Source organism: Anser brachyrhynchus (assembly GCF_964034855.1).
Source record: "Anser brachyrhynchus genome assembly, chromosome: 24".
Classification (NCBI taxonomy): domain Eukaryota; kingdom Metazoa; phylum Chordata; class Aves; order Anseriformes; family Anatidae; genus Anser; species Anser brachyrhynchus.
This window is the reverse complement of record NC_137717.1, coordinates 1,801,806-1,827,571: the sequence shown is the minus strand read 5'-3', so window position 1 is coordinate 1,827,571 and position 25,766 is coordinate 1,801,806. Positions and strand designations below refer to the sequence as shown.

At 44.4% G+C, this 25,766-nt stretch overlaps 1 protein-coding gene across 21 annotated transcripts in view; it reads left to right on the top strand.

The window, feature by feature from the left end:
• CSMD2 (CUB and Sushi multiple domains 2) overlaps positions 1 to 25,766 on the top strand; it is a 337,680-nt gene that overhangs the window by 90,238 nt on the left and 221,676 nt on the right. For all 21 annotated transcript variants that reach the window (XR_013941772.1, XM_080566779.1, XM_080566782.1 and 18 more), the window contains one exon: positions 22,253 to 22,447. Coding sequence is in view for 20 of the 21 variants with exons in the window: in XM_080566779.1 (XP_080422905.1) it covers positions 22,253 to 22,447 (195 nt within the window). In the remaining variant the exon portion in view is untranslated. The remainder of the gene's footprint in view (positions 1 to 22,252; positions 22,448 to 25,766) is intronic.

Below are 25,766 nucleotides of genomic sequence, written 5' to 3'. Positions count from 1 at the left end.
GAATTTGGTACCTTAGGCGAACTTTATAAACAACTTCCAAAGGGCAAAAAGCTACCTGAAATCTCAAGCTGGTTTGTAAACCCTAATTTTGCTATTTATTTCCAGTTACCAATTTCTACTTACACCTTTTCGTTATGTGGATGAAACTGTTCTCATGTCAGAAACTTACTCGAGTCATCAGTGGCATTTCAGCCTTGAAAGGGAGGTGAATGGAGACCTGGCATGACAGTGGTGACTGTTATTTTTCACAGCCATGGCAGGAACCCGTGGAGGTGCTGCTCAGTCTGATGCTTGCGGATGATGTCCAATAAATTTGAAGTACAATGAAGCCAACAAGCCAGGAGTTTGCCCCTTGCAGTGTTCGGGTGCGGTGCCACATCAGGTGGTCAGGCGCTCAAACAAAAAAATCTCGATCGGAAAATGAAGAAATAGATGTAAACAGCTGTGATAGCCACCGTTTCCCTGGGAAGCGTGACGAGGGGCGCTTCTCTTTAGGCGTGGGCAGCGTTCAGGTGCGAATACCTCCTGGTGCGGAGAGCTGAAATTAGCTCTGCTGCCAGCTGGGGTGCGGCTCAGCTCTGAATAACGAGAGCCTCTCGTGATTGCTGCAAGGTCAGGTACGTGCATGGCCCGTGCCATCTGTAGTGGCAGCTCGACAGAGCAGCAAGCTCTGGGCCCTGGAGCCTTGCGGGAGCTGCATGGGAGGGAGAGGATGTGCCTTCGGCCTCAGTGCCATCGGGCCTCCTGCCTGCGCCTCCTCTGCCAGCAGGATGGGGCGAGCCTGTGCTGGAGCAGCGCTGCGCCAGGTCCTCAGTTGGTTAGCTGTGGTTTCAGTGGGTCTGCTTGGTGCAGTCCCTGGTGACAATTCCTGACTTGGTGGTGCTGAGCACCCGTCAGCACAGGGAGGTGAGCCAGGGGCTTGGGTGGGGGGGGCTCAGGCTCTCTGCTGGGGCAGATGAGGTCTGAGGCTGCAGGCTGGGGCTTTTTGGGGCTGCTGAAGCTGCTGATGCACCTTGCCATGCAGCGCTTGCTCCAGGAGACTTGTGGTGTTAATAATAGAGAGCCCGTGGGACGCGGTGGGATGTTTGGTGCTGTGACAGCCCAGTGACTGCTCTGTAAGCATCAACACAAGCAGAGTGCCGCTGCAGTGTGGGCTGGGTGTCTGGAATACAGGGCAGAGGGCTGGATGTGGATGTGCCCCTCTCAGTTCCTCTTTCTGGGTACGTTAATGTTGTTCAAGGGCAGGATATGACCCCGTTCATTGAGTTTAACTATGTCCAAGCTCAGTAATAAAAATTTGCAATAAGGATTGGGTGTTTTCTGAATATCGTTACTGCCTTACCTCTGCAGCCAGCAAAAATGGCAGAGCAGATCCCCATCTCAATAAACATTGCGGCAGATGCATTGCTTTCCATTATGACTTCTGATTAAAACACCTCCCAAGGGAACCAGGGAGGGAAAAACCAACCTTCCTGTTCTTTTCTCTTTAGCTATACAAAAGATTTTTATTACTTAAATGAGCTCCCAGCAAGTCTGCCTTAATTTACTACTAATTGATTTTAAGACTTGAAAGCGGCAAAGCTTATTAGCATTTGCTGACTCAGCGAGAGCCCTCCCCTCCCCTCCCCACGTACTGGGGGATGGAGTGAGATATTGACCCATGCTGCTGCAGCACTAAATGAAGTTGAGGGAATATTAAGTGTCTCATATTGGCATTTGATTTGCATATGCAAATGAGATCAATCAGTGCAGACGCAGGAGAGCAGAAATAATGCTTTGCAAATAGGATCCAGCATTAAGCATCTAAACAAACATCAAGTGACACTTGCCCAGCTACAATACGGGGACACTTCGCTGTCAAGGAGGTCCTGCTGCTTCTCCCATCGCACTGCAGCTGCTCTGTGGATCAGTCCATTTTAGAGATGGATGTTTGGATGAGCAGAAAACACAAAAGAATTTGCAAGATTTAGTATTGCTTTTGTTTTCCTGGCATTTCGGACTCGAGGGCTATTTGTGCTTGAGATGCACTTGCGAGTTCTGTGTTGCCGTACCTGCCTGTGCAGGTGGCAGGTGTTGAGAGTCGGTACCTTGAAGTGTCGGCACAGCAGCATGAAGGTACCTTGTGAAGGACTCTGATCTTGTTTCTTTCCTGACAGACCTTCATTTTCCTCCCTTTTTGCTCCTTTTTTCTTTTGCATATAATAGAGCCATTTCTTTTCAATCAAGGAATCTATTTGCAGAACATGTAGTTGTTAGATGCGTTTGGTTTTGTTTCAGCATACATTTCCATAAAAAGTCACCACTAATGAGCTGTGTGAAAATTGCAGACTTGCTGCCAAGGCAATTTGGTTAAAAGGCTTGTCCGTCCTTCATTACCATCTCATCCTTACACGCACAATGTGCTCAAGCAGGTACAGCCATGGTGGCTATAAAAAGGAAGGTGAGATGCCGAGGGTGGTGTCTCAGGTCTCTGAACAAATCCTTGCTGCTAATGCAGCTGCTGCTCTCTTTGGTTTACTTACCTCTGCTGGTTCCCCAGTTCCCTCATCAATGGATCAAGGCTATGAAAATTAGATATTCTCCAAAGCTGTGGATATTCCTTTTGTCGTTAGAAGACGTATTGACCAATTTTAATTATTGCCAGCGTGAGTAGTTTTTCGGTCGTTTTCTCCCAAATTGACCACCATTGAAATTCTGACTTTAGAGGAAGCTATGGGGCGGACTGCTGAAAATCCAGCCTAAAACTGTCTATATGCAGCGGTTTAGATACAAAAAATTAGCTTTAAGCTTCACTTTCTCCATTAGTAGGAGACTAGTTGACTTTCGATTATGCAGGTAAGGCAATTACTGCAGAAAAAGAGAAGGTGATTGGGCTGGCCAGCATTGCTTTTAGTGGCTTGCCCTGAACTGAACTTATCGCTCGTAGCAGTAACGGTCGGGAAATAGAAAGCAGTTTGCAGAGACTGAATGGAAGCCTGCTTCGCCGCGTAAGAGAAAACCTATCCCACAAAATCCTCTGGCGTGCTGATTGGATCTAAGCTCCTGTGAGACATCTCCTCTCAATCCGTCCAAATCCACCTAGTCGGTGGATGGTAATTCCTTCCCCTTTTCTTTACCTGGTAGTATTTCTTTCCAGTTTTGAGATTAAAATGTCATCTGTCCAAGCAGAACCCGAGTATAAATAAGTAAATAACTTCCAAGCAGCTTGCTGGGACCCGTCTTACTGGAAGAGCCCTGCTCGATCTGTAGCTCAAGCCGGGAGTTGTTGTGACTCCTGGTGGTGGGTGGGTTTTGTTTGCTCCATCAGCTCCACTGAAGAACAGGGCAGGAGTCTCCTATCCTTTAGTTGCCTGCTTTACTCCTTTAGAGCAGAGATACTGAGAGCTAAAGCAGATGATATATTAAAATAAATAAATAAAAGACCTGTATGTATGTATTCAGCTATACAAGGTATCTTCAGGAAAGCTTAAATACCAAAAGGCTATGACTGTGTGCAGTACACCTTTTGGTTTAGGTTTTGCTCAGCTCAGCCTGAATCCATCGTAATTCAAATTAAATGCGTATGGAATTAACTTATCTCCACTTCCATAAGTGAACGCACATGCCATGTGGTGATCTGTCTGATTACCATACGTTCTCACCATGAGAAATATTTTGATTCAGAAGGCAGTACTGATTAGCTGTTAGCCATTTGAGATTTAAAAAAGAGCACCTCTTTCTTTTCTTCCCCCAAAACAAATGTAATGGCTTTAAACTAAAAGAGGGGAGCTTTAGATTAGTTATTAGGAAGAAATTCTTTAATCAGAGGGTGGCGAGGCACTGGAACTGGCTGCCCGGAGAAGCTGTGGATGCCCTATCCTTGGAGGTGCCCAGGGCCAGGCTGGATGGGGCTTGGAGCAACCTGGGCTGGTGGAGAGGGGTCCCTGCCCATGGCAGGGGTTGGAATTAGGTGGGCTTTAAGGTCCCATCCAACCCAAACTATCCTCTGTGGCAAAAAATGTCCTTCACTGTACTTCAGTGTCCTTCACTGTACTGCTCTGCTTTATGCTGATTTACTTAGATTGAATTTTTTTTAGTGAGTCCCTAACCCCAAGTCAAATGCAGATCCACAAGTCTATCCCTAGCAAAACTACCTGCACTGAAGGATGTTGGGCAGATATTTTGGGTTTTGCCTTGAAATACTGTTCTCAGCCACTGTAGGGCTCACCAGCAGCTGTAGAAGTTCATGGAGGGAACTCTTTGCTTGTTTTATGCCCTTTCTGTTCCTTGACTCAAATCAAGGTGTTTTATATCTCCCTGTATAAACTCTTCTTGCAGATATAAGCTACTTTGAGAACAGTTCAGCTTCATATAAATAAAAAGAGGGGTAATATATGTATGTACTACAGGATTTTCTTCAGATTTAGTAGTTCTTCATGTCCTAAGTATCAGTTGCCTTTACAATTTTTGTTATTGATTACTGTATCTGAAATAGCAGGTAGGGGAAAAGGCATTTCCTTAAACGTGCTTGCAGCTTGTGTTTGGAAAATGCCACGTACAGCTATTCAGGGCTGAGCAGGAGCAGCGATGCTTCATTCAGGGCATGAGCTGCTGCGGTGTGAGGAGAGTATTAACAGCAATTTTAGGGAGGTGGCAGGAAACAGTGCCTCTAACACTGTCAACATCTAGATGAAAATGTACTTGTACATGGATATCTGCTTTACCATCCAGATCTGAGATGATTCAGTGGTCGAGGTGCTTGGGGCTGTGTTAAGGGAGTCTCGGAGCGCATCACCAGGACAGAAAGTGCAAATTGCTTCTTTCCCCAAGTATTAGGAACGGCGAGATGAAATGCTGCGGAAGGAAGGGGGAGAATTGGGAGTGGGGGATTGTCGTCAAGTCCGAGTTCGTTGTTACCCTGATTATTATGGCAGATGTGTCTGGAGATGAAATGGCTGGAGCATTCTCCCAGTTGCTCTGTGTTTATCAGCTGTCACTTTCCTCACCGTCTTCTCAGGTGGGGAAGGTCACTATGGTTTTATGCTATTAAGTCTTCCATATCAACTGCATCCTGTTATTAGACAGGGAAAACAATGATTAGTCAAACACAAAAAGGCTCAGTGATATTATTATTATTCGTAAGCATTGGGCCTGTCAATCAGTAATCCTTGAAATGTAGGGCAAAATAAATGCAACCTGGCTTTCTCTCACCTTGCAGAGGTTCTGACGATCTGACCCATGTAGCTTTGTAGCAATGCTGTACCAAGCCATTCTTTCTCTAGAAGATAGGAAGCTTGGTATAAAATACAGAACAAGTAATCCAGCACTAACAATAATAAAAAGCTAAGTCAAACATACTATAGAGATGTAAAAGATTTAGGAAAATTTATTCAACCTGTTTCCTTTGGCTAGGTAACTCTGGTCAATGAATAATACTTTTGATGAAGAAGTGAAAAGGTCACCGAAAATATTAAAGCTTGATTTCAGCCACCCACCCAGAAACACATTTATGGAAAATTGCAACAAGTTCTGATTCATTCCTGAATACTGATTTTTCACACATTCTCTTCTGCGCTGGCAGTATTTAATGCCTAATTATTTTCTAATAATCCTCTGCTTTTCGTGCAAAAACTTAAGTGTTTAATTATTAGATATGTTGGTCTGATATGAACAGTGCCTGTTTGAATGAAATAGAATCTCTCTTCAACGGGATTAGATCAAGTTCTGATAAAAAAAAAAGTATTGTGCATCTTTTGCCCAGACATAGAGAGTTTAAATGACATTAGCAGTGAACGGCCTTACACAGGCAGTGAGGCAGCAGACACGGCTTTCCCTGAGAACTGTCCAGTACGAACCCACAAGCACATCTCTGTTCATCCTGAACCTTTTAATGTGCAAATCAGTGGCAATCCAGTTAGCTCCCAGTGAAGAGGACCCTTTTAGAAAATGTTTTCCTTCTGGGCAATGGACACAATGATTGCAACCATAGCTGGAAAAAATGTGTGATTTCATTTCAAGTTCCTGATTTTTATCATTGCAGGCCCACCCCAGTGCTGTAACATATGCTGTATAAAGTTAATTATCAGAAAAAATCATTTAGTTTGTATGAGTTAAGTGTGTGACCTTTAATTTATGCAATAGATGGAAAGCAAAGTGTGCGTTACTTATGGCACTTATTTCCTTAAGGGTAAATTTTTATTAGCTGTCTGAATTTCCCTGTCGTCAAATTCATTACGTTGGTTTTAGATTGGCTTCTCAAAGAAGTAAGCAGCATGCAATTATTCCCTGTATGTGGACCAATAATTTTTGACCCAGTATTTCAGATAAATTGAATATATATTAAGTAGTGCAAAAGATGATTCATGTCCTATGAGCTTTGTGTTAAAATCACAGCATCCAGCAAAATCACCCCAGCCATGAGCTGTTTGGAAAGATGGAGTTTTTACAGGTAAAACAGTAATAAACCAGGGCAGCAAACTCAGTTGTGTGATGCTATCCTGAGGCTTAACGAAAGAGATGAGAACACCTCTGCCTTTTTTTTAAAAAAAAAAAAAAAAAAAGTGTGTGTGGGGGGGAGCAAACACACAAAAACCAAACAAGCCTTGCTGATTGTTTGATCTTGTCCTCATTTGTTCAGCTGCTTCATCCATTCCTCAGCACACAGACCTGTCTGGTGCCTTGCCTTGAGGAATGGCAAATGCATTCTGCTTGTACTTCTGTGCCAGCAAAGACTGAGTGAAAATGAACAAAACCTGGGTGCGCGGGCCTGTGACCCCTTGGATGCTGACCGGTAACTGTGGTGGGTGCTTGTGGAAGGCTGTTGTGCTCAGTCAGTTACAAGCAGCCTCAGAGGTAACTTTTTTTATTATTTTTAGCTCACACCAAAGCGAACGAGTTGCAAAAGGACAGATACCATCTTGAACGTGCTGTCTGTGCGGTCAGCTGCTTGCTTTGATCAGCCCGGTGATGTTATTTTCTTCAGGCTGACACAGCTGTGATAGTCATTTGATTATTCTTGTTATTTGCATGAAAATTATAACTAGTTACTTGATAAAGTCACGGTGACTGCCTTCTGCCCCCAGGGAAGCGCTGTGCTATGCTTTATCTTGGAAATTTCACAGTGAGAGATCTCATCTGTAAGGATGTAACTGAAAGTTGCTTTTCTCCATTTCTCTTCTCTCACCGGGGCCTTCTTCCACCCTGGCCCCAGCTGACTGACAGACCAGGTCTTTCAGAGTGCCTCGCACTCAAAGGATTAACTTCTGGTACAGTTTTCTTATTTGACTTTCAGCATTTCTGGCTGTCTTGCAGCGACAGAGCTGCCAGGCTGCTGCAGGTGGAGGCTTCGTCTTCTGGCTGGTCTTGGCCTGGGTAAGTGGGGAGTCGGCTGGTAGATGTATGCCAAGGAGGTTCACTGAGCTCCTGCGCCTTTGCAGAGCTGTTCTTCTCCAGAGGTTCTAGCCATTTCTTCCTCATTTTCCAGCTAGTTTCAAGGCCAAAGATTGTGCAAAACTTGGTGCTAAGCACAATGTACGAAAGCTGCACAGTGCACAACTTGTGCTGAGCTTAATAAAGGAATTTACATTTTCAGCCATGAGTAGCGTTATATAGGTGTAGTGTAAATACAGGTGCCTGTCTTCTCTGATGGGTCAGGTTTTCATGTGCAGGTATTATTGTTGTGGGGGCTACTGACTCCAGATGCTCAGCCACCTGCCATTGGTGTGTCGCAGCCTTGTCGTCCTGTGCACAGCCCAGCAGGGTGCTGTGCACACCTTAACATACGTGCCTGGACAGCCACATACGTACATGCAGCCTCACTGGAACAGACTCCAGTCTGGAAGGTGCTGCCAACATTTTCTTTCCAAGAAATCTCCTGCCAACACCCTAAATCATCTTCTGGCACTTCAGTCCATTTAGATGTCCCAAAACAGGGAAAAGTTGTCTTTGTTACTAAATTGAGTTTTTGTCTCCTTTGTATTTAAAACTTGAAGGTCCTCAGCTCCTCTTTGCATCCATCTCTAACTGGGAAACATGAGAGTTCATTCAAAAGGGATCTTTCTGCCAAAGAGATATAAATACACATTGCTTCTTCAATATTGTGGCCTCCATTCTTGATAATCAGCAATTGAGAATGGAGGACGGGGAACTTGGCAGGTCTGTCATTGCTTCCATAAACAGTAGGGATGTCTGGATATTTCCAGCTTAGCACAAAAAAGCTCATAAAGAGGTTATAAAAGATAAAGGGTTTTATAAAAAGCATTACAATGTCGTTCTAACTAATCCATTAGAGCTTACTGCTGCAAGAAGTGGCTACTTTCCGAGCATTTTTCCGTATGTCCAATGGTTTTTCAGATTACTCTTTGAAATACTCATGCACAGTGCTACACCTGAACTAGAACTAATATACTTCTTCCCCTCCAAAATGTGTAACTTTTCTTCTGTTCCCTGTTTGAGTTGTGTATGTGAAGATGGTATCTCCTACTTTTTTTTTTTTTTTTATGAAAGACATTAATGTCATGGCTGGCTTTGTTTAGCCTTATGAAGCAAAAAACTATTTGCAGGAGTATTTTTAACTTCCCCTGACCCTGCTGTATTTAGAGGTGGTGCAGCCTCACCTTGGCTATTGCGTGCAGTTCCGGGCTCCCCAGTATAAAAATGAAAGCATCCAGAGGAGGGCAGCAAAGCTGGTAAAAGGGCTGGAGGGCATGTCCTGTGAGGAGAGGGTGAGGAAACCTGGACCACCGTATTTTAGGAAGGGGAGGAAGCGCAGAGGTAGGCGCTGCTCCCTAGCGACCGATGGCTGGGTGTGTGAGAATGGCATGGCTGTGCTGGAGAGGGTTGGACCAGATGTCAGGACAAAACTTGTTATGTGAGGGTGGTCAGATGCTGGAATGGACTTCTGCGAGTGTTCAAGAGGCATTTGGATGATGTCCTCATCAACGTGCTTCATTTTTTGGTTAGCCCTAAGAGGTCAGGCAGCTGGACTAAGTGGTAAGGATTCTAATTCTCTGTCCCTCTTAGACCACTAACTTTGTGTTCCACTTGTTGCTGGAGCTTTCTTTTCAGTGCTGTTACTAAATTCCATGGGATTTTGCCTCCTGCAGAGTACATCTTGGCTGCACTTTGGAGACCGATTGGGAACCACCCTGCATTTTAATACTATATATCCTGTAGTTTGGTATCAAGTGAATTTAATGTTAAAAATCTCATAAACCCCACTCTTAAGAAAACAACATATTTGAAACATGAACTTCCTAATAGAAGTGGCATAAAAGTAATTCCAAATTTTTCCTGTAGCTCTCCAGAAGAGAGCAGTTTGTTCTTTGCACTGTCACAAATTACATGCATTTTTCAGTGTCATTGACACAGATTTGGGTCTCAGAGTCTCTCAGAATTAACCTTTCAGACATTGTAGCGTTTCTCAATTCTGTAAACTAATGCAGAGGAACCTTTATGCTAATTAAAAATTCTTGCAGTCATTGATCTCACTGTTACCCTGTTCCTGCCGTGTAAGTGCTCATCCTATAAAATTAGACCAGCCTTGCAGAAACAGTGGGAGGAGGAATGAGTTTATGCAAGGATATTTCATATTGGAATGCCATTAGCAGTTGTGTTCTGTTGTGAATGTATCACAGTTGTCCATAAATGCTTGTTTGGATGCGTTCTGCCTAAGCTGTTTTCCAGCATTTTCATCTCTTCTCATTCTCATGACGTCGGTGTCCCCCTGAGCTGGCAGCCTGCTCACGAATTCAAGGCATAGAAGAGACCTGATGGAAATGGAGAGGTCAGGAACGAGTGCTCTGCTGCTTGAGTTGTGGCTCCCCGAGTTGGATAAAGGAAGTTTGCATTTGAGTAAGTGGAGCCTGTGCCACCGGCACGCGGCTCTGAGAGGGTCGTGATCCTGCTGCCACGCACCCTTTGAAGCTGCTCTCTGAAATGAGAGGCTGACACCGTTTGCTATGCTTATGAGGAGTTTAAAGTGCACTTGTAGCTGGGAAAGGTAGCTGAAAGTTGTATTATTCACCCTGCCTCAAATCAGTAGCTCAGTTTATATATCAGAAGATGATTTTTCTGGCTGTTGATGCTCTCCTTGACCTGGGATCTGGAATGTGAGTTAAACTGAGTTTGTACCTCTCAATGTGCATTGTCACGATCTTCTGTGTAGAAGTCAAATTAAAAGGAAAACTTGAGAGTTGGAAAAAATCTGTTATTCTTCTGAGACTGTAGGTTGCAATGAAAGCATACAGGCTGTGCTACCTCCTAAACAGATCTATTTTTGTGTTTTTTTCTTGTTTTTTTTTCTTTTTTTTTTTTTTTTTTCCTGGTACAAGTGAAGCATCCATTATCAGGAATCCCAGGAGAACTAGTTCTAAATAGAGTTCCAGTCTAGCTGACCCTGAGCTGCAGGTAATACCTAAACGATGCTTTGAACATGTAAAATATTATATAAATGCCACATGTTGTTAAGCTTTGTTGTCTCTGCTGTAGAATATATTCAATTTAACTCAGGTCTCGGGTAGCTTTCTAGCACTGGTAATTCTCATCACGGCTGCAGCCGTACCGGGGAGCAGCCTGGCGGGACGGAGCTTCATGGGGATGAGCCCTGCTGGGGCTCCGCATCCCGCTCCCAGCTCTGTGCGCCCTTTGGGGTCCACGGTACCCCAGTACCAGGGTTTGTAGGGAGGAGGATGCTCAATAGCCTCTGTGGGAGCTGCCTGATAGTGCCAGAAGTAAATGGGCTGTAGGACGATAACAGTTTTTTTCCAGCCTTCTAATGGTTCCCTTCTGTCTTGTTGCACAAAGGCTTGCCTGTTTTCAGTCAAATCTTCCTGCGTTTACAGAAGCAGGTGGGTGGATGTCTTTAAACATCGCTCAAGTCTTTGGTCACTCCAGTGTAAGCAATGGGAGGAGTGCTGCGCGGCGTCTCGTGGTCACAGCACTTTGGGGTTTCTCACTTCAAGGCAATTCACAGCATCCTGAAGCTGTCTGAACTTGGCATCTGGTTCAAGTGTTGCGCTGTACAAGTCCACACTTAAAAGTTGCTCTGATGGAGGCCAACAAAGGCGTTTGCCGTGTGGAGTTCATTAACGAAGAGACACTTATATAACTTTCTCCCTCCTTTGTGGGATGCCTGTAACTTTTATGAAAGTATATCACGTCCCAAACGTCTTTTAAGATGCCAGCAGGAGACGGGCCTGAGAAATGGCCATAATCCTGAATGTGTGGCAGTTGAGTCCAGCGGATGCTTTGTGTTTTTTAAGAATAGGAAGGTTTAATCTTCAACCAAAGTAGCCTTTTTCTCCGACTGCTCAGATCTTAGCTTGTGTGAGCCGCAGCCTGCTGTGCTGCTTTGGAATTTATTTAATAGTTCAGTTGTTTGGACATGATTAAAAATGTAATGAATGGAATGAAGCAATGATAAGATGAACAGCTCATAAAGGGGTTTAGTCTAAAAATATCTGTTTCAGCACAGCTACTGAAGCGAAGACAGTGGCAGCAGTCACAGAGAAGTCCACTGCATGAATCCCTTACAAGTTCCAGTGAGCTATTGCTGAGCACGGGGCTGATGCATCAGCCTCTTTAGTTTATCTTTTACAATGGGCCCTGTTTTTTCCACTCTAGTGTTGCTTTGGCTTCCCAGTGCTTTTCCTCTGAGTGCCTGATGCAGATCTCCAGAGAAAAGGGTTTTTCTTTTTTAGATTGAATTGCGTATCAGATAGGAGCTGTGTAAATTCTCCTTTTCCAGTATGAGAATTTGTAAGTGCTTTGCCTGGATCTGTTTTGGCCGTTTGAAGGGTTCAAGAGCTGGAGACTGTTCAGACGAAGCTTTAGTGTTTTGTTAATAGAAAACATTCAAGGTCTAAACCGTTAGTCAGAGAAGCTGGGAATTATTCTCCCCTGTGGCTGAGAGGTTGGGGGAAATGTCTGTAATAAACAGATTTTGTTCTTTCACCTTCCTCCCGGCAGCTGTAGCATCTGCAGCAGAAAATGTAGAGTGGGGAGGGTGAGTGCCCGCTTCCACGCTCCCCGTCCGAGGTTCAGGAAGGGTTTGTTATCTAGCATCTTTACCCTCAGAGAGCACAGGCTTGTGTTGTGTTTAAACAGCACAATTAAAATGTACCCAGGCAGAATGGAAGTAGAAGGACCTGCATTTGAGCCGTTTTGCTGAATGCTCAGTTAAGTGTTCATCTTTTCCTCCTTGGTATATGCTTTTTGGTAGCTAACATAGTGTTTTTATGGTTACACTCGAACTCTTTCAGTGTGATCTTTCTCCATGTAGATTTGTATCGCCAAGGCCAAAACATTCAGCTTTCGAATATCAGTGGTGTCAACTTTAAACAACAGGTAGCTTTGCTCCTTCTAATGGAACAAGATTGAGGCCAATTCTGAGATCCTGCGGTATCTTATTTCCCAGGTTCAGTCCCAGTCCGGTCTCTTTCATTAATGTGCTCCGAGTGTCCTTTAAAGCAAATCTGAATCGTTTCCATGACAATATTTATAGAATAGATGCCTTTCTTGTAGCACATCTGTATGGATTTTTCATTTGTAATATCTCTTTGCATCAATTCCTGGTACATTCAAGGTCGCAGTGAAGTGTTTGGACCATCATGCTAGTCCAGGTTGACCTTAAATGAGCATCTCTGCCTGGATGTAGGCCTAGCCTTGGAGTTAAGCTCGTCAGTTCCAAGGAGATGCATTTGTGCTGTTTCCCTGAGTAAAATGGAAGGCCAGGAAGATTGATTGTGTGATAGGTGGCCTCCCCAGGTTCCCTGCATCCTCAGTCTTGTTTTCTTTAACAAGAGGGCGGTGTTTGTTTGGGCTAACAAGTTGTGTGGCTATGCTAATGCTGTAGTAAGAGCTGTTAGGTTTTGTTTCTCAGGCTCAGCTCAGCTGCCACGCTGGTTGGAGAAGTGCTCGGCAGGTGGCTGGACCTTTCCCCTTCCCTCTCAGATACGTATGCCCGTGCAGAAGTCTCAAAAGTGAATGTTAGTACCCAAAACCGGCAGGCAGGCTCGTGTCTTACAGCTGGCCTGGCAGCATGTAAGAGGCGCACAGCACAACGTGCGGGGGGCAGTTCTGCTTGCTGTCGTGCTGTACTTCCCCTCTACTGGAGGAGTTTTTCTTGACGTCCACCTTGAACTCTTCGGCTATGATTTTTGCCTGGTGGTGTTCTTTTTTTCCCCCCCTTTTTTAACAAGTCTTAAGGGCATTACCGCTTTCACCTTCCCATCTGCCTTAACTTTAGCTTGCGTAAGTGTTCTTTTAATGTCCATTTAATAGGTTGGGATGTACGTATGAGGAAAGGGCAGGTCTGATCACCCAGATCCACAGCATCCGCCTTTGTGTAACAGATGGATAAGGTTTTGAAATCATAATAAGCTCACGCTTCTGAATAAATCCAGGCACTGGGGAGATCCCATGTGGGGCTAAAAACTTGTTCTCTGAGATAAGTGCATGTTAGTGCATAGCTTGCAAAATTATGCTTGTGGCAAATTTTGCAGGATAGGCACCTGTGAGTTTAGGAAACAGGACTGAGCCCTAGGCGTGTTTTTAATGTCATAATTAGATCGCTTCAGCTTTGTTTTCAGTGAAGAGGATAAAATTACTTTCTAGATTTTTTTGATCAGTTATGACCGCAAATTAATAATGCATCTCTGGTGCCGGAAAGCAGAAGGCTTCCTAATTGCTACCGCAGCTCGGGGGACTCCTGTGGCACCATCCTGAACCGTCTGCGCTTTCTGCTCATCGATAGGAGGTGTCTGTGCTGGGAGCTCAGCACTCCTGGTTGCTCTTACAGTTGAGTAGGAGAGTCAGTAGTAATACTTCACCTTTACTGTTTTCAAGGGCATTTCCCCACGAACTGTGTGATTTCACTTACTTGGCCTTTGAACTCACTGTAAGGCGTCTCCTAGTTAGTTATGGCTGTGGTATTGGCCCTAGCGTGGTATTGAGTCGCCAAGCTTTCTAAAGCACAGAAAAGCTGACTGTAAAGGGAATAAATTGGGAGAAATAAATGGTGAAGGCAGTTTAATCATGGCTAGGTTGTTTCTGTGTTTCCTTTAGGGGGTGAGCCAGACTTTACGTGGTTTGAATGGAAGCTGAAGCAATTGGAAGCTGTGAATTACAGGTGTTTCTGCCCCCCCTTGGGGGGAAATGGGCTATTCGTGGCTTAACCTCAGTGTAGTTGCAGGCTAACTCGGTTTGGTTTGCTTGGGAAGATGCGTGGACTGCCACTCCAAGCAGGAGCACGGTGTGATGCACGGCTGGCTCCTCCAAAGGCTCCAGAAAGCTGGGAGTGAGGAAGGAAAGATGTGTGGAACCCAACGGAGACAAAGGAATTGGAGCTGCCACTGGTGTGACAACGCCGCAGGTCTGTGTGTTAGGGCCTGGTGCTGTGTTAGACCTGAGCAGCCCAAATCCGCTGGGTTCCCTGCTGGGGCTGCTGCCGCCCCATGCCCTGATACCGGCTGCTTCCAGAGAACTGGCCTAAAAAATCTCAGGGTGATAAGTTGTGGTGAATGTCTTTCCTCTGCTGTGAAATATTTATTAAAACAGATGTAGCTGGCTCCAGTTCCTGTTTCTGGGTAATCAGCCAATAGCTCGAGAAGATCAATAAGCAGATAAACAATGGAGACTCTAAAGTTGGAAGAGGCTTTTTTTTAACAGAACAAAGAGCCTTCCTTGTCCAGGGACACTCTCCAGCAAAATGCAGAGCGGATCAACACTGGCACCCAGTGTCTAGATCGAATCGGCTCAAATCCGGGTTTCCAAATCTGACCCCCCTTTTTCAAGCTGATGTCCTGGCTTTGGGTCCTGGTGTGTGCAAAGGAGTGAGGTGCTCAGCCTGGTACACAGCTGAACTCCCTGGGGCTGCTCTTTTAATTCAGCTTTGGTTTGGTACCTACACTTGTCTTCTGGTGCTGAGAAGTACTGCGGCGTTGCTTTTCTTGGCTTGCCGTTTGTCTTACAAGAAGATGCAGATCTCTTTGTTTGCCTAGGAGTGGTTAACCTTAGTTCAGGGAGGAAGAGAGGAAACAAATGTAAAACCACCCTCCTCCTCCCTGGGGAAGTTTCTTCAGGTTACTCTGCAGCTGTTAAATGCCAGTTCAATGAAGCCTTTAAACATGCACTTAAATCCATTCCTGCTAAGCAAAACACTTAACTGCATACTTTAAATTAAGCTTGCGTTCAAGTGTCGCTGCGCTGAGAAGCAGCAGGACTAGAGCACGTTCGCAAAGACGAGCGGTTGTCAAGTGCCTGCCTGATTGGGATGCTGATGCAGGAGAGTCCTGGGCTGGGGCAGCAGGGGAGGACCCCGGTCCTGGGGACTCAGCACCTGCCGGCATGCTGGTGGTGGCCCAGACCCAGCAAAAGATTTGTGTACCTGGGCTTCAGTCTCTGTATTTTCATGCTAGCCAGGCTTCCTCGGGTATGTTCAGCAAGTAGTGACATTTGTTTGAAAGTATAAATGAGTGGCAGTAAGTCCCAACTGTTAGGGAGCGGGGCTCACTGCATCTCTGAAGACAGCCTGATGGATCTGTAATTTCCCTCTGATCCCTCCAGCTGCCTTTGAGGATCTTTCTTTTCCAGTCCCTCCAGAAAAAGCCTCCTCTTAGAAAATGGTGATTCACAAAGCTGATTGTCCTGATCTTGCTTGTAACAACAAGCTGATGGTAGGAAGTGTGACTGTCTTTTGGGAAATAAAAATTGTGTCTCTCTCTCTCTAGGCGCACGAGAAATAGGCTAGACCTATCCTGCTATCGGTCCTATATTTTGTTTCCCGAGGTACCGTGTGAACTTGATCTTAAAAATGTTGGCTTCGTGTTGCAGAGAGCTGAGATGCAAGCAACAGCGTTCCTCTACTCAACTCTGTTTTCACAAAGCTTTCAATATGTTAGCCCGTGGAACACCTCTAGAGTTAGCCTCACCTATTCAATAAGCATCAGAAGAGCAGAATCGAGCAGCGTGGTTGCCTGAGCCTGTTCGTCTCAGAGGGATCGCGCCATCAGAAGTGAGGGTTTCTATTCACGGCCTTTCTGTGACAGGGAGCTGTCTTCAGTCTGTCTGCCAAGTGAGGGTAGGAAGCATATGCTCTCCCCAGAACAGGTTAAGATAATTGCAGAAATACTTGGTTGTCTGTGGTATTGAGTGGATTCAATTAACGTGAGTGAGCGTTTAACGCGTGGGTTGGTCACGGGCAAAGGAAAGTAAGGAGTCTGTCCGATGTGACAGGGTGCCAGCACGGGATGGCGTCTGGTCACAATGTAAATGGGGTGAATGCTTCAGGGTGGGCTTGTTCATTGCCACATCTCCCGTGAGCTTGTCACTTTCATGTTTTTGAATTTTTGCTGTTTCTGTAGTGGGGCGATTAAATCAAACGTGAAGTCCTCCTGGCTCAGCTCGCAGGTACTCTCGGAAGTCGCGCTGAAGTTGCTCTAGTACATTCCAGGAAGGTAAATTGAAAACTTGAAAAATGAATTTCCAAAAAAGCCCTAGAACTACTACCACAAAGAAGATGGATGATGAACCCTTCTGGTCTGTTATTATCCAGAAGTAACTATCTGGCTGGTTTTTAGTGAACAAAGAAATATTAGAAGGGAAAAAATAGTTTCCATTTAGCTTTATCTCTGTTGGCTGTACTGGAAATGAATCATGACATAAAAAAAGGATAAAATGAAATGAAAAAGATACCATTTATTTCCTTTTCTGTAACACACACTGGACACTTATTCTGAAGGTTACAACTCTTCTGAACTAAAACAGATTGCACTGAAACACTGATGAAAGATATTAGAGAGTCATAGAGTGTCCCTGCGGTACTTTGCCTGAAAGTTATGGACAGAGAGGGAGGGGAAGTCGGTTGGCATGGATCTCCCCACCCGTTGGAATTCACATTTGTGCTGGCCAAAGGTGCACCGTTAATGGTGCGTAGGTATTTCAGTTGATTTTCCAGGATGTGATGGAAATCTGAGATACTTCCTCCTTTAAGAATCTTTCTCTCCTCAGATTTCTAGTGAGATAAATACAGAACACATTGTTCTCCGAGCAACATGCTGCTCTTCCTGGCCCAGCCTGGATCTCCAGCAGAAGAAACGTTTGTGTTGAGTTGTTTGGGTGTCTTGACTTCAAGACCCTGCTAGGTTCGGGAGGTGCAACAAAATGGAAACGGTTAGAAAAAGCATATTGGTGATTAATCTGGAAATGTGGATGTGCAGAGATGCCTGAGCCAGTAAGTTTAGATCGATGGCTTTGTTATTTTGCTTTGTCTCTGTAGCATCCTTTTATGCGGAATTATTCCTGCTGCAGTAGCTGTACTCAGGAGCTATAAGTGCCTGCTCTGGCATGGCTTTTTTTTTTTTTTTAGGAATGAAAATCAGTTGTGAATGAGGAGATAATGTATGGTCTGTATCATAAAAGTTGGGCTCCTTGATAAGATTTCAAGGTTATGACAATGATAGCATTGAAGTATCTGTCGTAAACTACCACAGATAATTCAAGCAATAAAAACGTTTCTTTTAGCTATGTAAATAGGGTAATAGACTGGAATGAAGTAGCTAGATGTATTAAATGCTGGGGTTATTTTATATTCAAACAATAGAGAGAAAATAAAGCCAGAGATTAATTTGAATAGGAAGCAGGGAAGATTTCTCTTCTGAATGGTGAGCAAGGTAGAGATAGATTTGAGTTTTTGTTTTGTTTGAAGGGACCTGAATTGGTAACATAACTCAGACGTATCAATGGGATGAGCAGGATGAGAAGCATCTCTGTGGTTTTTGCTTTTTTTTTTCTTCCAACAAAGAGCCTGTGGGGTTTTGAGAAAGGCTGATGTAATTAGCCTGAATGCGTCTTGATGGTGGGATGCTGTCCAAGGATGCGTTGAGTCACATCTAGTGACTTAAAAAACTACTAATTAATTTTGAGTGAACTGGAATGAGGAGGCATGGCTTGACGAGTACTAGGTTTTGAAAGCTGCTGATTTTGAAAACGTCCAGTGTGGTGATCCCTGGACAAGGGGATGAGAGAATTTGGGAACAGCCCGGTGAGCCTCTTGAGAAGGGCAAAACCAAATGGGGTTAACAATCCGGTCAGGGAATGGTGGGAAGCTTCTGATGATCATCGGTTCTGGCTGCTCTTTAACAGCTCACAGGAATGGATGGCGGAGAATTCTCAGGTGTGTTGCTTCCATTTCCAGTTTGTTTAGCAGCTCATTTTCAAGCAACACAATATGAAATCTGTGACACCTTTTGTCTTGTACCAATAGATCTGGATATAAAGCTTACAAAGCCTGGCTTCATGAAGGAAAATCTTCACTGCTTGTTTGTAGCACACAAGAACTGGGATGAAGCCAGTGGAACATGTGCAAGCCCCAAAGGGTGGGATAAAAGGGGCCCAAACTGAAAGGCAAGAGGGGAGGAAGAAGAGCAGAGGTTTAAAGCAGGAGTTAAGTTGGGTGGAGGCTGGTCACAGGGCCTACAACTTTCATTTTTGAAGAATAAGTGCCTTTGCTGGGTAGGCTGAGAATTGAAGAAAGTAGGAGAATTCTTTCTAGGTTTTGGACATCAGTCCTGGCTGATGTTCTCAATGTCCTGACACTTTATAGTCCCTTGTTGAAGAGATGCTGTTGTCTTGTTCTCCTGTCATCCTACCTCATGTTGCCTCCTGTGGCAGCTGTAGTTGTAATTATCACCGAATTGTGGGATCGAGTGAAGGTCTGTTTCTGTTTGGGCCTGTGCTGGCAATTAACACCACGACCGTGGTTCCTTTGCCGTGTCCCCTTGGGGAGTGTGGTCTCCAGTGCAGTATATCTGAATGGTGCTGTTTGAGGTACGTCGAGGAGCTCTTCAGGTGCAACTGCAGCAGAATAATCCTATTTCCTTTCCTCTGTCATAAAATAAGATAACGGTTTGGCAGCTGTTCAAATCAAGACAAATAAAATAAACTGTTCTATATTCATCATGGAAAGAAATACTTTGCTAGAAAATGACTAACAGGACCTTCTATTCATCTCTACCAATCTGATCTGTGGCTGCATTCATTTCCATACAATCACTGAAAAATATTATGTTGATTGCCAGGAACAAAGCTTTTATGGGGAGTAAAAAAAAAAAATCCATGCTACTAATCTACAGTGGAATTGGTAAATGGGTAAGACAAAGCTTTAATAATATTATTCTGTGCGACATCTGATGTAAATAATACAGTTCTATTAATCTCTCAAGCAATCAGACTCTGGCTGTTAGAGGCAGCCAAGTATGAGCAATAATATTATCTCTTCTAAGGAATGTTGGAGTAGAATCGCAAATCCATCGCCGTGAAGGCGGTGGCGGCAGTGGCTCAGGGCGTCGGGCTGAGCGGTGAAACAAAGGCACCACCTTCCTGCCGAGCAAAGTGCCTGTGGGGCTCCCAAGGGCGACGCCGAGCTCTGCGCCCCGGCTGCTTGGACCTGGCGGCCTGCGGCAGGGGCTTCGTGAAGCTGTGGGCTTTCTCAGGAAGCACAGATGTGTCCTTTGACTCTTCTCCTTCCCTCTGTAGGAGAAGGTGAACTTCGTCAGCTCAGGTTTGGGGCCATCCAGAATGATCGCAGGGTGTGACTGCCCATCGTGCGTGGGCAGCTGGATCTGCTGCTCCTACTGAACCTGGCTCTGGAAGCAGCCTCAGCCTCTTGGGAAGCATTTTTTTTGGCCCACGATGCAGCAGCTGAAGTGTTTGTCTTCTGCAGATGTGCATCAGTGTTCTCAAAAAAAGTGCTCACCAGCTTATTCAGCAACTGCATTGAACCCAAAGCAGTCAAGGAGTTAATGCTGCCTCCCCCTAAAAGCATGTGTGCCGCCCGTCCCGTAACACAATATTAGTTAAGGCAGCCAAATGAAGCAGAATTTTTAAATGAGATCCTGTTTTTCAAGTATGATTTTAAGATACGATGCAGGTCGGGGTTGTCTGATTCTTCACAGTTCATTAACTAGAGAGCAGCTAGTGTTAGAGAGTGACTTTTAAAAATGATGGATTTTTATTTATAGCAAAGTTCTAGTCATTAATTTTAAAGGAAGGAAGCATAAAAGCAGGAGTTGGGTTCATTTTTTTTAAAGTGACATTGGTAATTTAATTAAATTGGGGTTTTGAGTATCATTACAGAAAATGAAACATTAGTTCTACGCGGCTTTTCAGCCTGTCTGATGTATTTGATAGCACCCCCCCGCGATTACAAAAGCTGCGTGGTCATTAATATTTTGATGTGAAAGTTGTTGCCGAACATATAGCCGTCCGTTTCCAGGTGCTCTGTGGGAGGATGGGAGTAGTATTTTGGGGGAAGGAGTAAAGGGTAGAAATCCCGTCTGCCAGGGCTTGTGTGTGACCCCACACTATGCTGTGGCATGGGGCCACTAAAGCCCAGCTCCCAGGGTGCTGAATGCGCTCTTCTGGCCCCAGGCTCTACAAGGGGCTCCTCTGCACACAGGCGTGCAGCAAGAGCTCGCAGTCTCACCAGGAAAATCTAAGAAACTGAAGCAGAGCAGGAGTCCAGATGCACGTGCCATTAAAATTAATCAAGTTTAAGGTGGCAAGGTTGCTGCTAACCCACTTCCAGATTAACTGGAAAGCAGGATGTCTGGAGGCAGGAAGGTTAATCCTATATTTGTTACAGGTTAGTTTTTCATTTTCTTCCCTGTGGGGCGTACTGTCCCCAGTCTGCTGCAGAGAACCCTCCAAAGGTACCTGGGCTCAGATCGGAGGCAGCCGGGTCTGTGCTGGAGGCAGAGCAGAGAAACATCAGCTCCCGATCCCGAAATGCTGTCCCGTGGCAGGACAGGGAGGCAGTGGTTTTGCTTTGGTTAGTGTTCCGGAGCTGTGCTTCGTTTCGCGTGCTTACGCACAGTTTTGGTTGTATTTTATTCTGCTGCATGCTGTGTACGTTAGCATATCATTTTCCTTTTAATCTTCCTCTTTTCCCTGGCAGAGCTGCAGATTAAACCTCCCTCTGCTCATCGAAATTCATCTGTTTTTGTTCAGTCCCCCGACAAAATTGTTTCCTATGGTAAACCATCACTCAGCTCCAAATGACCATGTTTTCCTTCCTCTGATGTTTGAGTGTGGTGGTTTCACACTGGTAGGTAGCTAAGCTCCACCATGCTGTGCTCTCGCTCCCCATCAAAAGGCCGGGGAAGAAATTACGATGAAAATAAGCTTATGGGTTGAGATAACCACAGGGAGATCACTTGCCAGTTACTGTCAGAGGCAAAATAGGCTCAGCATAAGGGACATTAATATAATTTATTACCTATTGATAACAGACTATGGCAGCGAGAACTAAAAGCGAACTAAAAACCCTGTAATAGAAGATGCTGCACAAGGCGAGATTCAAATTTGATTAAGACATTGTCAGCCTTGTGGTTGCCTTCATTTGGTTTTATATTGGGCTCTAAAACAAAGATTTGAGTGGATCTTCTTGGAGTGGTTTATGGGAACCTGTAGAGTTTTATTTAAGCTCTCTGAAGCTGCTGTATAGAGGCATTGATTAAGAATATAGTAGCACTTTAGCTGCAACTTCCTAATTTCATAATAAAGTACCCATGTTCTTTTGGTTGCAACCTTCAGTTAACTCTGTTTTGCCCTCGGTGGAGTTGGGCCCATCTGCATTGCTCAGTCTGGTTTGATGCCTCTGTGTGAAAGCCAGATTAAATGTGCAGTGCAGGGAAGTATAAATCCTTGTGGGCTGAAATTCTGCAGTGCTTTTTGTCCAGGCAAGAGTTGGCTCATTGCAGGTTTTGCTGTCTTCTGTTTGGTTCTGAGGTATAACACGACCCTGTTTACATTGCAGGGGCCTTTGAGGTGTCTCGTGAAGATCAGTTGGAAAACATTGTTTTGCACAACCTAATCTCTAGGTCTTGATCGATTGTAGTCATGTCAAATTACTAGAACTGCAAAGGGGGGCTCAGGAAAGAGGAATGCTTTGGTTTAGAAACTGGAAAAATGGGTCAGGAAAAAGTGAATCTTGTTTATGACTCAATTGCTTGGGAGTGATTGTGTTTCCTTTTATATGTATTTATATATATGTATATGTACACACACACACTCAGTAGAAATGGTACTTAAATGTTAATTGTAACTGGCCTAATGAATTCTGATGTAATTTCAATATGGTGTGTTTTATGGTTATTTGCTCTTACATTTTTAGTGATTAAATTTCCTTTGAGGTGAGCTGTTCTGGATGCCTCACCTGCCAGCTCTGTTATACAGTAATACACTGTCCCTAACCAGAACCAACTTTCTTTGGCAGTTCTACCAAGTCATACGTGTGGGAACCCAGGAAGGCTGCAGAACGGCATTCAGCAAGGGACAACGTTCAGCATCGGGGACAAAGTGAGATACAGCTGTAATCCAGGCTTCTTTCTGGAAGGACACGCGTTGCTCACATGTCACGCCAATTCAGAAAACGGTGCCTCCTGGGATTTTCCTCTTCCCTTCTGCAGAGGTAAAGTGTCCTCTCTTCATCTGGAACAAGCCACAATGAAATAGGATTCAATGAGCAATTTGGGGTTGGGAAAAACTTCATGGGCTGTAAGTTTGATTTAAAAGACTTGAAAACTAAACATGATGTATTTAATATTGAGGTTTCTTTTTATTGGATTCCCTAAAGCTGCCAGGCTTTGGGTGACTAATGGGAAGGTTATGAAGTGCTCAAAGTACTCAAAAATGTTGCACAGCTGTTTTAACTCCAATTTCTTTGTCTAAAGGGGAGGAAAAAAAGAAAAGTAGGTGTATTATCCATCAAGATAAGGCACCTTCTTAAGGCCATGCATTTTTGCTAAATATGAGAACATTTATGCTGGCTTTTCTGCTTTCTCCCATCCATGTCAAGCTCGCTTCCCTTGCTGCAGTTCCCACGGTGATGCTGCTCTTTTGTCTGTAAAGAAAAGCAAATCTGTGCAGAGTGCTGCTGGGCTGCGGGATGCTGGCAGTGGGGCCTGCAGCCTCAGATGGGGGATGCTGTATGGGAGGTAAAATCCCTCCTTTGTTCAGAAAGGGTGCAGGCCTGTTTGGGTAGGCCAGCTTCGGTTCCTTGATCAGTATAGAGCTGCTTGCTAATCCTCTGGAGCCACGAGGGACTAGAGAGTCCGTAAATATACAAGTGTCTGTGTTGTTTTACCAAAACAGTTGCTGCTGCTTTGAAGTCTTTTCCCCTCAATTCCTTGTGTACTTCAGCAGAGCATCTTATATTGATTCTTTTTATTGACTCTGCCTGTGCAATCAATTAGCAGTTCTAAGCTGTAGCATAAATCTTGAATTTAAAATGAACAAATATTGTTTGCTTGGTGTGCTTTTAATGCTTTCTTGAATGAGTTACACAGCAGTAATATATGCTGCTTAGTACATTTCTCGTTCGCTTACCTACTGTTTTGGAGCCAAGGGCATTGTAACACTGAAGGAGTGGTTCATAGAGCCAGGCAGATAGTGTGGAGGGACAACTGTCATTGCCATTTTAGCATGATCAGTTATGAGTCTTTGCTTTTCCTCTGTATCAGGACTCACTGTAACATTAAAAAAACAAACAAGCAAAAAAACGGTGAGGTTTTAAAAAGAAAATTATGAATTATGTGCAGGGAGAACATTCGGTGAAATTCAGCTTTGAGAGCACACCAAGCAATAGCCTTTTCAGAAGATAAGAGATTTTGTGCATGGATGGACCAGCATTTCCTCCAGTCTGACAGCATTTTTCTGATACAGTCTTCCTCCAAAGGAAGGATGCTTGCCCTGCTATTATTCAGGTATTTGTGTAGTAGTTTCCAATAAGGGAAGGATTAACTTCTGCCCCCAGCAGGTGCTAAAGTACTGAAACATGAAAGTTGGCATGATTGTAATTTTTGTGATCCCTGCTGCAGATGGAATAAAGACCATCTTTACATTTTTGTCTTGCCCTGCCAAACTCTCTTTTAATTTTGATACCGCTGTATCCAGTCTTGAATGCAGCAATGATGATGGAGGCATCTGATGTACTTCAGAATGAAGGACTATTAAATTCTATGGTACTTGCGACAGTGCTGTGTGAATTGCTCCGATTACAGAAAAATGTTTACTTGTTCAGGTACACTTGTGTAGCAGCGTGCCTGCAGGCTCCTGGAGGTACCACTCCTTTTTAATAGATTTGGCCCTGCTGCTTCAAGACTAACAGTAAAACTTCCAAGGCATTTTTTTTTGAGGCAGGAACTAGGAAGTCTTCTCATTGTATCTTGTTTTAGGAGGGTAGAAAATAGCAAAGACAATCTGCAAGTGGACTGGCTGAATTTGAAAACCATCTGCCCAGCTGCACTCCTTCTACCTTAAGTGGGTTTTCAGCAGACATTCGTGCTTGGCTGATAAACCAGCAATACGGATACCAGTTGTTGCAAGGGGTATAAAGATTTACGTACTGACAAACAGATTTACTGCCTTCTTGTGCAGGGATGATAATGCTTCCATAACTGTTTCCTGAAGAGGAGTGTGTGTGTACATATACATAGATATAATTTTTTTTTGAGAGAGAGAGAGAGAAAAGATGGTTGCGGCTTATATAGCTTACAATTAATTCTATCAATATTGGCTTACTGGTAACTTTCACCTGCAAGTTTGTTGAATGCATTTCTAAGTGTTCCATTTTCAGATGTAAGCTGGAGATGGGTCAGGTCATGCTGCTGGGTCAGAGTCAGACAAATCAAGATGAAAGATGCCCTCTAGCTGAGCAGGTGTTATAATCTCAGGAGCAGCTATCTTGGGAATGGACTTGTCTAATGTCACTGCAAAGGACAATGTCCAGTGTAGGGACTGCCATTTTCTCCTTCTCCTTCCCCAATATGAGGGCAGAGGTAGAAGACAAGTGCTGAAATCAGCACACGAGTTTCTACCGTGCTAATCTGTACCTTCTTCTGGTTCCTTTGTGCTCGTCTTCGTTCTTGTCTTCCTCCTGTTACATCCTTTTTTATATGTTGGTAGCTTTGTCTCCTTTCCAGTCTTTGTGCATTGACATGATCAAAGATGCAAAGAAATGCATGGTAGAGAAGAATAAGAAATGAATGTGTTTGAGAAGCTGGAACTTGGCTGTGCCAGGATAGCAGTGCTTTGAAGGAGTGCTGTGGCTCAGCTGCTCTTCCTTCACGAGTAGTCTGCACTACCCTTACCCATCTCTCAGCTTAGAGGTACTGTTTTTATAAAGGATAAGTGTAATCTTAATGAGGAGGGGAAGTAGGGAGGAATCCCAGATGCAGAAAGAATGGCTTGATGAAGCACTTCCTTGGAGAGACCAGTGGAAGTAGCTAGTGCTGCAGCTCGCCAGTGCTTTTGAAAGCACAGTTATATCAAAATTGATTCTCAGACTCCGAGCTAAAAGAGACTATAAATTCACTCAGCACAGGCTCTGCTCTGGTGAGTTACGGTCCTTGCGTATGTGGCAGGAAGGATTAAAACTGCCGTGATCTCATCCTGGTAGCACCAAAGCAGCAGTGAACGGCATCTCCACGCTGATCTGCAAAGCAGTAGCGCGTGGAACTGGGTGGCAGCTTGGGCTGCTCAGTAGAGAAGCTTGGCTGTGCCTCGTAGACCATGTGCAACTTGGAAACTCGCCCCAAGGACTGAAGTCCTCGGTGAGGCTGGTTCAGACTCTAAACTCTGGACTGAGCTGACATTTATCCTGTCTGTAATGTGTCGGGATATTATGTGGAGTGGTTTCCTCATTGCACCTTGTGTGTTTTTACACACATCCTACACAGTTGTTTTGTAATCACAGAATGAAACGAGGCCCAGTTACTTAGTGTAAATGG